At 36.6% G+C, this 16,646-nt stretch overlaps 1 protein-coding gene across 12 annotated transcripts in view; it reads right to left on the bottom strand.

Annotated features, from left to right (window-relative positions):
- Positions 1 to 16,646, bottom strand: part of dtnb (dystrobrevin beta) — a 62,160-nt gene that overhangs the window by 8,776 nt on the left and 36,738 nt on the right. For 8 of the 12 annotated variants that reach the window (XM_015392158.1, XM_015392146.1, XM_015392151.1 and 5 more), the window contains 5 exons: positions 10,676 to 10,766; positions 7,659 to 7,747; positions 5,093 to 5,206; positions 1,085 to 1,181; positions 758 to 778 (listed from right to left, as the gene is read on the bottom strand). In XM_015392158.1, the coding sequence (XP_015247644.1) occupies positions 758 to 778; positions 1,085 to 1,181; positions 5,093 to 5,206; positions 7,659 to 7,747; positions 10,676 to 10,766 (412 nt within the window). The remainder of the gene's footprint in view (positions 1 to 757; positions 779 to 1,084; positions 1,182 to 5,092; positions 5,207 to 7,658; positions 7,748 to 10,675; positions 10,767 to 16,646) is intronic. The other 4 variants (XM_015392150.1, XM_015392152.1, XM_015392153.1 and 1 more) reach the window with 3 other exon arrangements.

The raw sequence follows: 16,646 nt of genomic DNA, 5'->3' as shown, positions 1-16,646 counted from the left end.
TAGTAAAGTAAAGTAAAAATATCAGAAAAATCTACTTAAGTACAGTAACAAAGTATTTGTACTTCGTTACTTCCCATCTCTGGAATTCGGCACATTTGTTCTCCGTCGTGCCTCTCGCTAGCATGCACTTGTGCTAAAATAAAATTATCCTCTTTTTCTTTTATTTCCAATTTTGACTTCCGTCCCGCTGCTGGTTTGGGAAAATCCCCAGAAACGCTGCACCTTCGAATAGGCAATAAAAAGGGTAGCGCCATATAGTCCAGAAAATACGGTATACTGGTTGGACGTCTCTCCATGAAACAGCTCAGCTACATCAGGAGGTTAATGAATATGATGCATGGATGTGGAAGTGGTTTCATTGCTGAGGCAGGAGCTATATCTCCCACAGAGATCACTGTCTGTGAGTGAATGTGGCACAGTCCAGGTCAGTGACTCGGAGGCAGAGGACAGATGACCAGTCAGACCACTTAAAGCGAGGTGGGTACCGCTGACTAAAGGAGCAAGTCTGACAAATGGACAAATAAAAGCTGGGTATTCTTCAACCTGGCATTGAACACAAACACTCTAAACTTCATGCTGACATTAAAATAACTATTGTGCATTAATCAGAAATCCATTACCAGATCAGACAAAGAATGTTTTGTGTTCCTATATTGATTTAACAAACTTATACAAATTGTATCTTCGAAAAGAGGAGGAAGTACTGTATAGAGAAATTCAACTAAGCTCTATGCAAACTGAATTAAGGGCAACTTACAGCCTGCTTCTGCTCCTCATCCTATCAGCCAACAAAGGTAAGCAGAGAAAAAGCAAGAAGAGCGAGAGCAAAAGAATTAATGAAAAAAAGATTTTTCATGCATCAAATGGCACATTTACACAACACAACATCCAGGTAGTTTCTTGGGTGTGAAGCCGTTTGCACATTTTCTCTGTTCAAATCCTAATTATCTAAGGTAGATTAGCACCAACAAGCAAGTACATATCCAAGGAAGAAGCAGATCCAAGACGTTTGGTGCCCTAGCTACATTGAGCTCTCATCCTCCCACCTGCAGATACATTTTCTTAAATCAGGAGAGCATTTTACCTTCAGCAACCTCATCAGACCCTCCAGTTGGACCATCAACTCCCGCCTGCTCTCCTGCAAGGCCGACATGCGCCTCTCTAGCTCATCCTTCCTGTGTCTGTGGACAGCAAGGACACATTTAAGTTTATTAATTTGTTCCACACCGAGTAAAACTAGCCCAAATACCTTTGCAGCTTTATTGCACTGTAAAGCCAAAACAAAATATGCAAAGCACATCCTGGCAGAAGATTGGCTGAACAGAATCAGATCCTTTTCCAAGGTCATTCATTAACAAATGAATAAATGCATGTAATAGGATTTGTGTGAGGTGACCATACTATCTACACAGCTTTCTTTCGATCCAAGAATCCGATAGTATATTTGCAGTTGTACCTAACTGTACTGGCTTCAAAATGTATGACATGTACTAACATTTGGGTTAGAATGAGATGCTGAATTCTGATCAGGTTTACAACCTTGTATTATGCAGCTGGGAGTTTTGAGGGCTGGATTACACTCTAAAACAGCTAAATCTATAAATCTGATCTAAAACAGAAAAAAATAGCAGGAGAAACATATCTTGTTTCTTTCAAACATAAAATATTTTAAAGGTCAGAAGATCGAGGGGAGGGTGCTTTTATTTTTACTTCTGAACACAGAGGCTTCAAAATATTCTTACATAAAACATATTTACTTAAGTATACTACTTAAGTACAACATACATTTCTGTACATCGCTGAAAGTTGAAGTTTGTGTTGTAAAAGGTCTGAGATAACAACTAAAGCAATCCTCACCATGGTTGCTCTCTGGGATGCATTTCTGCCCTTGCAATCTCTTTTTTCTTTATCTTGGTGTATGCAGCAGAAATGGAGATTCCTGATATTCTTGGAGGCACATCTAGTGTCAGTTTGGTTTCGAGAACCTTATCTTACACAAACATATTTAAGTTTTACAAGTTTAAAACCCTTTACGGTGGCCCTGAAGTGCAAACTGCAACTACAAATCTAAAAGCGCACATTTCAGTCGTAGAAAAGGAATCCCAAAGATTAAAAAAAATAAATAAAGACCAAAATGCCATAGATACATAGAAAATTGGGTAGAATGTGTTGTATTGAGGGCAAAACTGGTGATCTCAGTTTGGTATAGAGGAAAACAGTTTGTCATTAGCTGTTTTTTGTTTTGTTTTGTCTTTTTTACTTTAATTTTATTCATTATCACATTTAAATAAACACATTTTATTTTGATACGAACACAAGATAAATAAATAAATTAGCCATAAGATATGCACTGTTTTTGATCTGAGCCTAGTTAGTGTTTAAAGTGAAGATTAATTTGTGAAAAGTAGCTAATTATCACCCTCTAGTGTTAATATTTAGTATTTCCAAATCTTCTCAGAAGAGGAGATGAATCCATATACCTAAAATAATGGCTATCTCCCAGCTCCTATTCCTAGCTCCTATCCCTTCACCTTTTGAGGGCCAACAGAAAGAACTCTATCCAAAACACCCCCCAGCCTCATGGACGTCTTTATGTGACAGACATGCTGATGAATCACTGGTTAAAGTGGGACTACAGGCTGCTGGAAAAGAACGACAAAAATTAAATTTACACATATTTAGAAAGCAATTAAGGTCTCTATTATAAAACCCAGAACATATGAAGGTGATGATATTTGCATTTTTGATAAACTAAGTGAGGTGGGCTGTGCTAATTCTGTTTATCGTGCAAATGATTATGGAAAACCATTTAGTTTTTAAAAGCAGCTAGAGACCTCAGGGGGTTCCTATGCTAAATGCATTTAATGCTAGGAAGCATAATGCTTCCTGGTCCTATCTTCACATCCTATTCAGATAACAGTTTTATTACCACCGAGGCTATAGTGTCCTTACTGCATTGAGGTATTAGAATTGAGTCTGAAATGAGCCTAATTAGGGAAATTAGACCAGTGGTATAGTGGAGCAGAGGATGCTCACAAATCCCAAGTTGCTTTAAAATTCTTTACAGTTTACTGGCTGGAGAGTAAGCAGGGTTTTAATCTTGAGACAAAGTTTATCCTGAAATAGGAAATTGAGCCACACGTAGCGGGTAAAATGAATTTTCCCCTTTCAGATTTCCTCTGCTTATGTAAAAATGTTTAATATGAATAAACAGAACCTGAATAAATACAAACACACCTTGCCATATATATGAAAACTTTGCTCCTCTTTTTAAATAAACCTATCTATGATTAACAGTTATATACAGTAGAATCTGCCTTGATGATGTTAAAAAGCAGCCTTATTGTAAAGACATTCAAACACTGATAACAGTCATTATTAATTATCACTTCAGAAAATATTGCAAAATGTTTTCTAGGCCCTTTGAACTCCATAGAATTGCAGTCAGAGCCATGAAGCATAAATGACGAAAACAACTTTTCATCACCAGGAGTGGAACCTTTTCCTGGAGTGGCAGGGAATTATTTCAAAAACCCACCAAAGATTCATCTAGGAGGTAACACAACCCCACCCCAAATAATAATGCAGGATTCAACAGACTCAGTAAGGTCAGTGTTCACGTTGATGCAACACAAAAATTCCATAGGAGTTTCCAAGGCAAAAACACTGCAGGCTTAACCATCATTTGGATGATTTTGGAGGGAAGTAAAAACTTTTGCTTTGCTTTGTTTCAGAACTTGGAGGCTTTCATTGACGGACCAATGGCTTTCGCTCTCTGCCAGGAAATCTTTATAGGGATTCATCATAATCAGCAGATTATGTTCAAGCACGTTTTTTCAGCATGGCCCCCTATGAAAACCTCAAGAAACAAAAAAGTGATTACAAATTTCACACTCACCAGTTTAGAACATTAAAGGGGAACGCCGTTTTTTATTTTTTTTTACATTAGCCCCTTGATTTTACGTTATTCCATCACGTTCTACTCACCCATATTAGTTTAGTGTCATTTGGAGCCGCTCTGAAGATATTCCGTTAGGTTATATCCAAGTAACGTCTTCCTTTGGGCAACGACTTGAAGGCAGAAACTAAACTGTTCATCATTTATCATTTATGGTACGCCAGCATTCAGAACATGGAGGCCAATCACTGTCCCCCAGATATCCGTGGTTATATTTTTTATATTTATATGTTTTAAAAACAAAGCGGACTGTGTATGACGTCATCCGCTCGCCGGACTAGAGTTGTAACAGGCAGGCCGGGCCACAGGCGGCTACGTTCTACCCCTTCTATTCATTCTAGCTAATCTGAATCGTTCAATTCCATTTGGAGAGTGAGATCATCTGTGGTAGCAGCTCTAGACATCTTCCAGGCATGTGAGGAAAACTAGCAGCAGTTCAGCGGACAGGATGAATGAATGGTAGCCGGCGCACGCGGATGATGTCATACACACGCCGCTTTGTTTTAAAAAGATATAAATATAAAAAATATAACCGCGAATGTCTGGGAGACAATGATTCGCCTACATGTTATGAATGCTGGCGTACCATAAAGAATAAATGATGAACAGTTTAGTTTGTGCCTTCAAGTCGTTGCCCAGAGGAAGACGTTACCTGGATATAACCTAACGGAATATCTTCAGAACGGCTCCAAATGACACAAAACTAATATGGGTGAGTAGAACGTGATGTAGTAACATAAAATCAAGGGTCCAATGTAAAAAAACTGGCGTTCCACTTTAAAATAAAAAAGAAATATTCACCTCTGTTGACTTCAGATTTATGTTTAGAACAGAGTACAAGACCTTCTTCAGGGTAAAAACTGCTTTAGTCTGTTATTTCAGAAATCTCTTCCAAGGAATAAACCTAAGGGTGACCAAAGCTCTGCAGTGTAACAAACACTTATGTTGCTGACAATGTCGCAGCAAATTTATATAAAGTCTTCTGCATTAGGATGACATTGCCTCAGTAAACAGGAAGAGAAGAGGGATCTGGGGTGTTATTGAGGCATGCTTTGCCCTCCATTTGTATGCATCTTGCTGTTATTGTCAGGTAAGGGCATGTTGGATCACGTGTTGCTGGTGACAGACTGATACCTGAGGAGTCGCAGCTCGGTCAGAAGCGTGGGATTCTGCTGGGCTTTTTCTGGAGTGGGCTGCGAGGCTTGTTCATGCTCCAAACGGAGCCTCTGGATCTCCTGCAAGATCTCCCTAATTTGGTTAGAAGAAAAAATTCTGAGTCTGACAAGTTGAAAATAATAGAATAAAATGAAATAGCCTTTGTTGTTACACAACGGGAAAATGTGGGTGTGTGAAGGGCAAAGCAAATACTGTCTGTATGTAAAGTAAAGGATACACAGATAAAAACAATACAAAGAAACAATGACAAGAACAAAAAATAATCTTAAATGTTTCTGATGAAAATTTCATAGAGGTCATATCTCTCCTATCCTGGCTTCTCTTCATTGGCTTCCTGTTAAATCCAGAATAGAATTTAAAATCCTCCTTCTCACATATAAAGCCTTAAATGGCCAAGCTCCATCTGATATCAGAGATCTGATTGTTCCTTATGTTCCTAACAGTGGACTTCGCTCTCAATCTGCAGGTTTACTAGTGGTTCCTAGAATTTCTAAAAGTAGAATGGGAGGCAGATCTTTTAGTTATCAGGCTCCTCTCCTGTGGAACCAACTACCAGTTTTAGTCCGTGAGGCAGACACCCTGTCTACTTAAAACTTTCCTTTTTGATAAAGCTTATAGTTAGAGTGGCTCAGGTTATCCTGAGCTATCTCTATAGTTCTGCTGCTATAGGCTTAGACTGCTGGAGGACATAGGGACCACATTTTCATCATTCTGCTTCATTCTATCTCTAATCCCCCACTCTGCAGAATTTTTTTGTTCAATCTCTAACGTTCTGCTCTCTCTGCTTTTTTTCATAGTAGCTTCATCTGGTCTGTTCCTGTTTGGCTGTGACACCACCTTGGAGAGAAATATCAGCTGTGCTGCTTCCATCAACACCCTTGTTTATAGGCTGTTTTTTTTTAGTTTAGTCCTGTTTCTCTGACTGTGACTGGCTGGATGTGCTCTCTTTCATCCTAAAACATGGGAACTGGCTCAGAGCTCGTCTGCCTGGCGGTGTGTTTCCTGGACGGGGCCGCCTGTGGAGCTGGTTGACAGTTTCCTTTTGTATCTATGCTTCTTTTTCTATGTCTGCTTCTGTCTCCTTGAACCCCAGTGGGCCTCAGCAGATGGCCGCTCACACCTAGCCTGGTTCTGATGGAGGTTTCCTACTGTTAAAAGGGAGTTTTTCCTCTCCACTGTCACTACAAGCATGCTTAGTGTGAGGGATTGCTGAAGAGTCAATGAGTCGATGCAACCAGCTGGTTTTCCTTAGATAGAAAACTTGACTGGATGATCTGGTTGAATTGTCTCTGTAAAATACCATGAGATGACATGTTGTGAATTGGCGCTATATAAATAAACTGAATTGAATTTAGATTAAAAAAATTATTATAAAAAATATAATAATAACAAAAGTAAAATAAAAAAAAGATCAACTAAAGATTCTTACAGGAGAAATGGAAAAACTGTACGAATAGCTGCATGGATGTAAAACATATAGAATAGCAGTAATCTATGCAAATGAGAGACGCATTGGCAGCTGATAAGCTGAAAATTAGGCAGAGACTTCAGAATTGGGCCTCATGGTGAAAATTTTATCCACTGAAACAAAAAGACAGTTACACTGCAGGTATGATGAAACCTTAACATGCAGGCATAAAATCCAATCTGATTCAGAGGAGAGCAGTTGAAGCATTTTTTTAAGCAAGGTGTTTGGCAGAGGCGTAGCCAGAAAATGTTAATGGGGTGGCCATTCAATAACCAATATACACTGAGGGGTGGCCGAATGCGAATGGCATATCATCCATATTTCCTAAATAAAGACAAACTATACTTTCCTACAGCCTTTGCTAAAAAAATAGATGCACATATTTAAATATCCATGCTATCTAAATAACAGGTATAGTGGACAAAATGTCTGGGGTGAAAATTGTTCCATTGTCATTACTTATCATATTTATCAAAACATTTTTTGCATACAATTAATATTTACGTGTACTAATATGTGCATTAAATTGATTTTTAAGTTATTAAAGTACTAGTTATTTATCTATGATTTTACTGAAGACATGTAGATGACCTGCAGAGACACATAATTTTCTCTTTACCCCATATGACACAAAATTTCGTTCTGAAAAGAGCATAATTTCTGTATATATCAACATTAATGTTAGTATTTTGATGTGCATAATTAACCACAAAAATGTAAATGTTTAATATGTTTGAACATCCCCAGAAAAAGAATGGTAGGGGTGGCAACAGGGGTGGCCAATGATTGGCTAAGGGTGGCCATGGCCACCTCTGGCCCCCCATCTAGCTCTGCCCCTGGTGTTTGGCTTCTGTTTCATCCTGCATCTAATTCAAAAGTTGCCTTAACATTTGGCATGGTTTTGTTTTTAAATTATTTACAGTGAGATACTGAGTTAATTCACTTTCTGTTTTTAAATGTAAAGGAAAATATAACACAGATATTTTCCCCTAATTCAAAGCCACCTTTTAAAATTACCTTCAACAACAATAAACTATATCAAATGATATTTCGTACCTGTTTTTGTTCTCCAGCTCTGCAATCAGCTGCCTCTGTTGCTTATTGGCATCAAAGTTAAAACTCAGATCTGTTGGAGGACATTGCTGCTGAAAAAGAAAAAAGGAAGAGTGAGAGAAAGTACGTAAAGGTATTCATACTAATTGCATTTTTTGTTGACATTTTGCCATGTTGCTTCTACAGATCTCTGTATTTATTTGAGTTGTGCATAACTGAGGCATGGAGAAAAAAGTATATCTGGGGCTTAAATCCTTGTACAGATAAAAAGCTGAAATTTGAGGGTACATTGGTATTCAGCTTATTATGTCACTATTGATATGAAAATATCTCAAAACCAACGTCTCACCAACTTGTTCTCAAGCCATTTGTACCCCCTAACAAGTTTTCTTCTATGAATTCCCTAAAACACACAAACCTGCCTTTCTGTCCCAGCTGAAGAAAAGCATCCCCACAGCATGGCGCTCCCACTACCATGTTCTGCCATCAGCATACTGAGTTTGGGGCCATGCAGTTTTAGTATTTAAATCATGCATAGTTTCTTTGCCGTCTTAATTATCCTTCACAGTTTTGCTGTCTTCTCTGCAGGGTTTGTGGAAACGGTAAATAGGAATGAATCTTTTTTAACCAATTAGATTCTTTGTGACACTTTTCCAATAAGGGTCAGGTTTACAAGATAACAACACTTGTTATCTTGTAAATTTCATACACCTGAGCAGTGGCTTTCTACAGCTCCTCCATGGGTGTTTTTGTTGCATCTATAATTATTCTCTATTGCATGATTAGATAGTTAAATTAGATGAGCATGTCTCATAGGTTTGCAGCTGTGTCATAGCATTTTTAAATTTAAAGTAGATGGAATGAAAAGTGTTGAAGAGCGATGTTTAAAGTTCACGATGGTCTTCATAACCTTCAAACTGTTAACATTAATACTAACAAAAAACAACAACAATTTATACTAGGGATGCACGATATAATCGGCCCCCTATCGGTATCGGCCTTAAAACTGAATATCGGACATCGGCCACCCCTCCGATATTTAACCCGAAATTTGATCAGCTTCTGAGTTTCTAAAGTCTAAAAAAAATAAATAAATAAACACTACTTCTTCTTCTTCCTCAAAAACGTCTTTTTTACAGACTTAAAAACTTCTAAAGACAAGGGAAAAAATATTGATACATTAAAATATCACAATATCTTCATATGCTGATATTTTGCCATTTAAAAACACCATATCAATCTCTTTTACTAATGAAATATTGCTATATGTCGTCGTTATGCTACGAAATCCCCCGAAAATTCACGAAATGTTGCCATATTTTTATATGTTGATATATTGACCCGGTATCGATCTATTTTACTAACAAAATCTCACAAGAATTTGCAAAATATCACGAGAGTTTGTAACAGAACGATGAAATTTCACGAGATTTTGAAAGTAAAATAGATCGATACCGCGTTTTTAAAAATCAATTTGATATCAGCATATGAAAATATATTTGAGTATATTATTTTTCAAAGTGTCAGAAATGGATAACAAAACTGCTATTTTCAATGACTACTTATTTTTCTCCAGCTTTAACATTGGTATCGATATCGGTTATCGGCTACATGAGTTTTAAAATATCGGCATATCAGATATCGGCCAAAATCCCAATATCGTGCATCCCTAATTTATACAACACAGCCAGACTTTCGGGGAGTGTTGTATAAAGTACTGAAATCTCGGAGTCCAGTAAAAGTATAAGTACCTCTCCAAAATATGACTTTGGTAAAAGTTCAAGTCACTGACTGAAATGTTACTTGAGTAAAAGTCTTAAAGTATCTGAAATGGCTTGTACTTAAGTATAAGAATTACTGTAAAAATAGATGTACTCAAGTAATGAAGTGAAAAGTATAAGTAAAAAGTAAGTGCAGTTTGAATGACATTGTTTTACATTTTGGTAAACTTTGAATGTTAAATTCACTTAAAATAATAAACACAACCAAGTGTAGGATAAATTTAGACTGGCTTTCTGAAACATCCTATTGGTGTTGATGAACAAGCCCAGACAAGACCTGACTTTGTAGTCAGTAGGCGGGGTCAAAACTCTTGCATTTCTCTCGCTCGTTTTTTTCTTTTTTTTACTTAGTAACTAAACTAAACATTGAAAATGTATCGGAGTAAAAGTATGCAATTAAGTTTGTAAATGTAGTGAAGTAAAAGTGAAAGTGAAAAAAAATCTATACTCTTGGAAAATATAAAGTACTCCAAAATGTACTTACCATAAGTACAGTAGTGAAGTATTTTTACTTTGTTACTATACAACACTGCTTTCTGGTTTTAAAGAGGAAAAAAGGAGCACTTTAAACTAGGGCTGTAACTGACGATCATTTTGCTAATCCATTAATCTGTTACATATTTTTTTCAATTAATAATCGTATAGAGAAAGGTCGCTTAAAGACATTTTTTTGCAGAATTTAAACAGGGGAAACTAAACCTTTTCCACTCGAGGAGGTCTGGATAGAGCATATTGACAAGCAAAAAAGTTTTTCATCTGAAATGCAAAATGTTTAAAAACATTTTTTTTTTTTTTACAGTTTTGGTATATGTACTGCTCTAAGTAGGTTGCTCTGTCAGCTAAAGGTATATTTTATTCACCATTTAATGGATAAATGATTACTATATTAGTTGACGATTATATCAATAATCGATTAATCTGATTGTTTCAGCCCTTATTTAAACATCTACTGTATCAACAGGCAGTAAATATACACAACATACATTTTCATTTAATTTATATAGAGTCAATTGTTAACTTTGAAATGTATTAACCTCCAACTCTGGGATCCGATATAAGCACAAATTTCAATTTCAAGTTTACATCATAAGAATTTAAAATTAGTAGTTTTTTTTATTACTTCTCTGAATTTTACCAGCAGCAAAGAGAGAAAATAAAGAAGAAAGCAATAACTTTTACTACAAAAAGATTGAAATCACAGCTTGACTGAAACCCACTGAGGCTTTATGAGATACTTACTGTGGAGTTGCCTGCCTCAGCTGCCAGGCGTGCTGCGTAACGCGCAATGAGCCGGTGCTCTTCATCTAACCGGCTGGGGCTCTCCAAGACACTGACCAAAATCAAACAGAGCAATATTTCACACACATGTACACATGTAACAACTGTCATGTTTCCAAAACACAAAACCGTTAAAAGATGCAGAAAAATTATTTTAAACATGTTATTTTTATACTACTTATCCGTTAGTTCAAAACCAGGAAATGAAATAAATTGGTCAGAAAAATGATTTGATGATGGATAAGCAGAATGCCAGACACGTTTCTCACACTATCAAAGCTTGCTTTGGGGATTTCAGCCAAAGAAGATTTCATCCAAAGCTCCAAAGTTAAAATGACCATGGGCGTGACATATGGTGTGGGCAGATGATGGGACATATGTTGCTTTTTCTCTGCAGGACATTTCCAATGAGGAGAGAAGGAAAGCTCAAATGGTTTGGGGAGCTTTCCAGTTTGGATTGCTAAGTGACCAAAAGTCACCAATTAAACTTGGTGTGTTTGCAAACCTACTGCATTAACCGTTAGTGTTTTCCCCAAAAACACAACAAAAAGGGCCTTCTGGTGTCCCACATCAGACTCCGAACAAGCATTTCAACCTTACAGATTCTTCTGTCTTTTCCTTGAGGGTTTTCAGCAGAACTTATGGTTCCATTAATATCAGCAAGCTGTCCATGACCTTAAGCTGCCAAGCACTGTCAGGCCACCACACTATCCTACTATCACCAGCACGCTTAACTGTGAGCAGCACGTTCTTTTCTCTGAAATGTTGATTTAGAGCAGTTGCAACAGGACACACGCCTTCCAAAACATTTCTTTTATGTGTTGTTATTTTACACATTTTCTCCAAAATGCCTTGAGGATTGTTATGAAGTTTTTAATTTATTTTATGAAATGTTTTTTATGCTGCTTACGGTCAGCAGTGGTTGGCCTTTGATATCTTTTTAGCTTCAACTTCATATTGTTGAAGTCATGACCTCTTCTCCATTTTTGTGACCCCCTAATGGGTTGATGATGTTCTCTTGGGATCATTTGGTAGGCCAGCCACCTTTGGAAACGTAAAAAATTGTTAACACTTTTCTTCTAGATTGCAGCCAAAGAAATTGCTTTGTAACGCTGCATGTAGATGTCAGTGATTTTGTTTTTCATTCATATCATGAGCATGATATGATGCTTTCTGGGTTTTTATTAGCAAAATATTGGCAGAGAAGTTTTACAGTATTTATGTGTTTAATTGATTCTATGTTACAGGTGCCACCTGGGACAGGTTGAATCTGGAAAATTTAATTAAACCACATATTTGGATTATTGTCAATTAATTTATGATTTATGAGCACGTAAAATTGAATTTTCTTATAGATTGCATTTTTTTTTTATCTTAAAGGACTACTCTCCCCTACATCAACCTTTTTGATGTGATAAACTCTATAAATATATGTCTTATAATGCTGTCTTCATGCCCCAGACATTATTTTGACAGCTCCTAAGATTTGCTGAAATCCTGTCTTTGTATCTCAAACCATCCTTAGGATAAAAAGTAATTTTTATTATTGCTTACTTATTTTTTTAGTGAATTACCTGGGGATGTGAACTGATGTAAGCAGCTCTAAGCAACTACTCTCTGGTGACTTGTTCCAACTACAGTTGGTAGCTTAGGGACCAACGATAAATTAATTGATTGTAGAAAATGAAATACATAGTGATTTCTTTTTTTATTACAAAAATAATTCATGCATTTAAAGGTCCACATCATCTGTTCATTCTAATATAATAATTTTAGATTTGTGTCAATCTGAACATCATCTATACTTTATTGGAAAAAACCCTATACATTTTGAAAAAAAAAGTTATAAAACGCTTTTAAATTGGACGAAAAAGACATGCCCTGTCTTTTTATTCTAAAATAATGATTTTGCATCCATGTTGAGTAAATTTCTGAGCCAGCGGCTCCAAACGGTACAGCTGAGGGCTGCTGGGCTCTTTCACAGAACCTTCCTCTCCTCTCAGCCTATTTTCAACGTCTCTGATTGTAAAGATGGTGAAGAGAAATCCTCTGCCTCATACAACCACTAATTCACAAAATAATCACCATGTACCACTGTGATTCACAGTCGATCTGCCCTCCATGGTCCTGCGGGCCACTCTTTCCAGCAGGAGCATTTTTTTTTATATTTTACGGGCGGCTGTTAGGCTCTGGAGTTACTAAAGTTATACTTTATAAATATATGAAATAATACTTTGACAACACTTCAATTAAGTGTGATAAAAAGAGCAAAACTATAAGAGTCAGTAAATAAAGATGCTACAACACAGGCAGTGTTAATTTTAGCTGCCTTTTTATCATTACATGAAAACCCCAGATTGAACTGAGGAAGGAGCAACAGATTTCTTGGGGGCGCTCAACATGTTGTGTCATAACCTTAGGGAAGAATGAAACATGTAAAGGAAGTCAATCAGAGAGGTACGCCAAAATAATGTCTTGCTAAATGGGTTCTTTCTAAATGATTTAAAGTCTCACAGATACTGATGTTTTTTTGTACGAATGTGGCAACGCATCAGGGAGCCGCTGTGCCGGACTCCTTAAGCTCTGTTATGCTGTTGGTGATTCAAGATGGTTATAGCCACGTTTAAGACAAAAAAAGGAACAATTTGGCTTTTCTGGTTTGTTTATCTGGTAAAACAAATATTGAACTGGACTTGAAAAAAAACTCCAAATGGCACATTGGTAACTCCAATATTAGGGCATCGAATGATAAGGTGGTTTCTTTTTATTATTTTAACCAGACAGCTATTATCCAGATCCTCCTTTGTTGATTTACATACAGTAAAGTCAAAATGTTGGCACATAAAGTCAGAATAAGTGTTTATTTTACAGCTTCAGCTTGCAATCAAACAGTCCTACCTCAAAGGCAGCTAAACTTGTTACATTCATCTTAACTTGAAATAAAATAAAGGTCATGAGCAAAATATTCAAATTCTCCACTAGAGCTTGGTGGGGCCATGATGCAAGAATTAAAAAAAAATTATCACAAGAGAAAATAAAGGCAAAAGTTTGATCAAAAGGAGCTTTTGTTCTACAACGTTAAATGACAGCCCTTCCTAAGGAGGTGTGACGGTGCAGATTAAAGTGAGGAGAAAGAAATCTCATGCTTCGAGTAGTAAGGTTTCCAATTATAATCTTACAAAGACTTTCAAAAGTATCACCCTCTAAATTTTATTAAACAATATTCAGTGAAGATCACAAAGTTCACTGAATTCTTTTTGTGACAAACCAGCACAAAGTAACTGAAGGCTTTTACTGGTCAAAACTCAAAAGACGGATGCTTTTCTATGCATGTGTGAGTCAAATACTTTAATTTGCAATTAACGCTACAGGTCTGAAGAAAGGGTGTCTTTATCTTATTGAGTTATCCTCAATAAGATAAAGTTATCCTATAAGCGCATTGATTCTAACATGTTTCCCATTAATTCTGCTATTTCTCTAACTATCTTCATCTCAAAGCGCCAGAGATGGGGACTCGAGTTTGTGACTCGTACTCGAGTCGCACTTAAGTCGCATATTTAATGACTTTAGACTCGACTTAGACTTGCATTTGAAGGACTTCAGAATCGACTTAGACTCGTGATTTCTGACTTGTGAACAATATTATATTTTTAAGTGTTTTTTGTTTTACTAACTTGACTGATCGCCGATCGCCTTACCCGCACACAGCAGAGATAAAAAAAGGGGCAGAGGTGATGTCAAACTGTCACGTTGCACTGACGTCACTGACGCAACGCTGCGTCACATATATGCCCGCACGCCCGTGCGCATGCATGCATGATCGACAAGCCAAGCTTTAAAAACTTCATGGCAGTCGTAGAGGAGAAATATGTTGTGAATAATGTTGTGAATTTGCACTAAATAAATAAACTGAATTGAAATTAAAATACTGCCCGCCAAGTCGGTTCTGTCTGTTCCAGGGCATTAAGCTACAAAAAGTTATTGCCACAATGTTTCTTTTATGAAAGAATTGTTATTGTCCTGGTATTTATTTAGGGTTTTTCTTTATCTGTTGTAGTTGCTAACTTCATATGTATTAATAAAAAGCAGGATTGTGATTGTTTTTTTTCTTCACAGCCCTCATTTTCACTTAAAAATAAAAGAGCAGACATTTACTCCTAAAACTAGAAAAAGTTGTAACCACAAATGTCAGATAAATACTGTATGAAAATAGTTATTTTTGAAAGAAAAAAAATAAAGATGCAAAATTTAACTGGAAAAACAATTGCCTGTGTGCTTTTTTAAATTGTATTTTTCATTTACCAGTTCAAGATAATGATCATTCCATAGATATAATAGTAACCTTTAAGCTATATCGTCTCAGTGACGGAGATGAAAACAGAAGGAGAAACAAGCAAGCATGCAAATTATTGCACTTATTTTAATTAATCAAGTGATTAGAATTTATTGTGCGATTAATTGATAATTGTGACAGGCCTTCTCAAGACTTGAGACTTGACTTGGACTTGCAAAAAATGACTAACATGTCTGCAAAGCCCTGACCAGAATCCTCACAACACAGGGCGGCCATTGCCGTGTCTCAAAGTGGCAGAGTTCAGTTAGCAGGATGTGTAGACCTAATTTACTGCATGGAAGCCAATTTTGTGTTGATCAGTCTAATAAAAATCCCAACACAACAAACCAAAGTCTGCCCCTGCAAAGCAACAAGTGGAAAAGAATGTATTTCTGGGTATTACTGCTTTTGCAAATAATAAAATTCAAAGATTTTATTTCAGCTGTAAGTTCTACTTGAGGTTTTTTAAATCAGGAGACAATAACAACACAAAGGTCTTCTGTGTACGAATACTGCTCATATAGAAGCCTTCATGTTTATCTTCTGCAGCAATTAGCTTTTAAAACAGATCCCTTCTACAAACTAAAAACAAAACAGAAGTTTAATTTCTATTTAATTGGTATTCACCATCAGATACCATGGTAGCTAATGGTCAGTTGCTATGGTAACCCATGGTCACTGCAGAGTTGTTTCAGTCACGATGTCGCTAAGCTGCCACAGTTTTGGTGTCAATGGGGCGTTTAAACTGAAGCCTCCTTCATGGCTGTTTAGGTTTTATTGCGTTTCCTCTCCAGCGACCTGCAGTCCACCAAAGGGGAGGTAGAGATCAATTAACCCTCCTCATCCATAAGTAAGGCTCTTCTTTTCATTTTCATTAACATTCATCGGCAAACAATTCAGTAAGTTTTGTTTTAAAATAAGTTATTGCCTCTTATATTTAAAGACATAAAACAGATTTCACTTTAATCTATGTCTAACTAAATTTGAGCTCTTAAAATTTGTCTAATAAATGTTTCTGTATTATTGTATAGCTTAATAAGTAGGTCAAAATAACTAGAAGACCCTGACTGCTGTATGATTCTGTCTACCAAAGAGTTAGCAAGTGTCCTTGCTGCAGAGGGACAGAGAAGAGGAGCAGAAAACCTCTTCCTGAGAAAGAATGCTGCTCTCTAGAGTATATTTTTTGTATCACTACTAACTGTCACTAATTTGGCTTCATATTGTTAAGCTTTTTTGGTGGGAAAAGCAGGAAAGGACCCCCGCTGATGGCTGCCAAACATGTGGAGACTAGGGGAAGTTGCCAATTTAAACTAATTATTAGCACTTCTGATGGTTTATATCTTTTTAAGTGAAAAAATGTGGCGTAAAATATCTTTTTTTTTAACACAATAAAAAAAAACAAGCAAATCAATAGCTGCCCATTTGTATCTCTATTAGAGTCAGTAACACAACAATTACCTTATCTTACCCTTGCCCATTTAGCTTCAAGAATGCTCTTTTACCAGACTCTGGGTTTATTTATCCCTTCTAAAAATCAGCAGAGATGGCAAAAATACTCACTTTCCGTACTTAAGTAAAAATACAGATACTTGTGTTAAA

This window comes from Cyprinodon variegatus, unplaced genomic scaffold, assembly GCF_000732505.1.
Source record: "Cyprinodon variegatus isolate N-32 unplaced genomic scaffold, C_variegatus-1.0 Scaffold576, whole genome shotgun sequence".
Lineage (NCBI taxonomy): Eukaryota > Metazoa > Chordata > Actinopteri > Cyprinodontiformes > Cyprinodontidae > Cyprinodon > Cyprinodon variegatus.
This window is presented reverse-complemented; position numbering and strand designations above follow the sequence as displayed.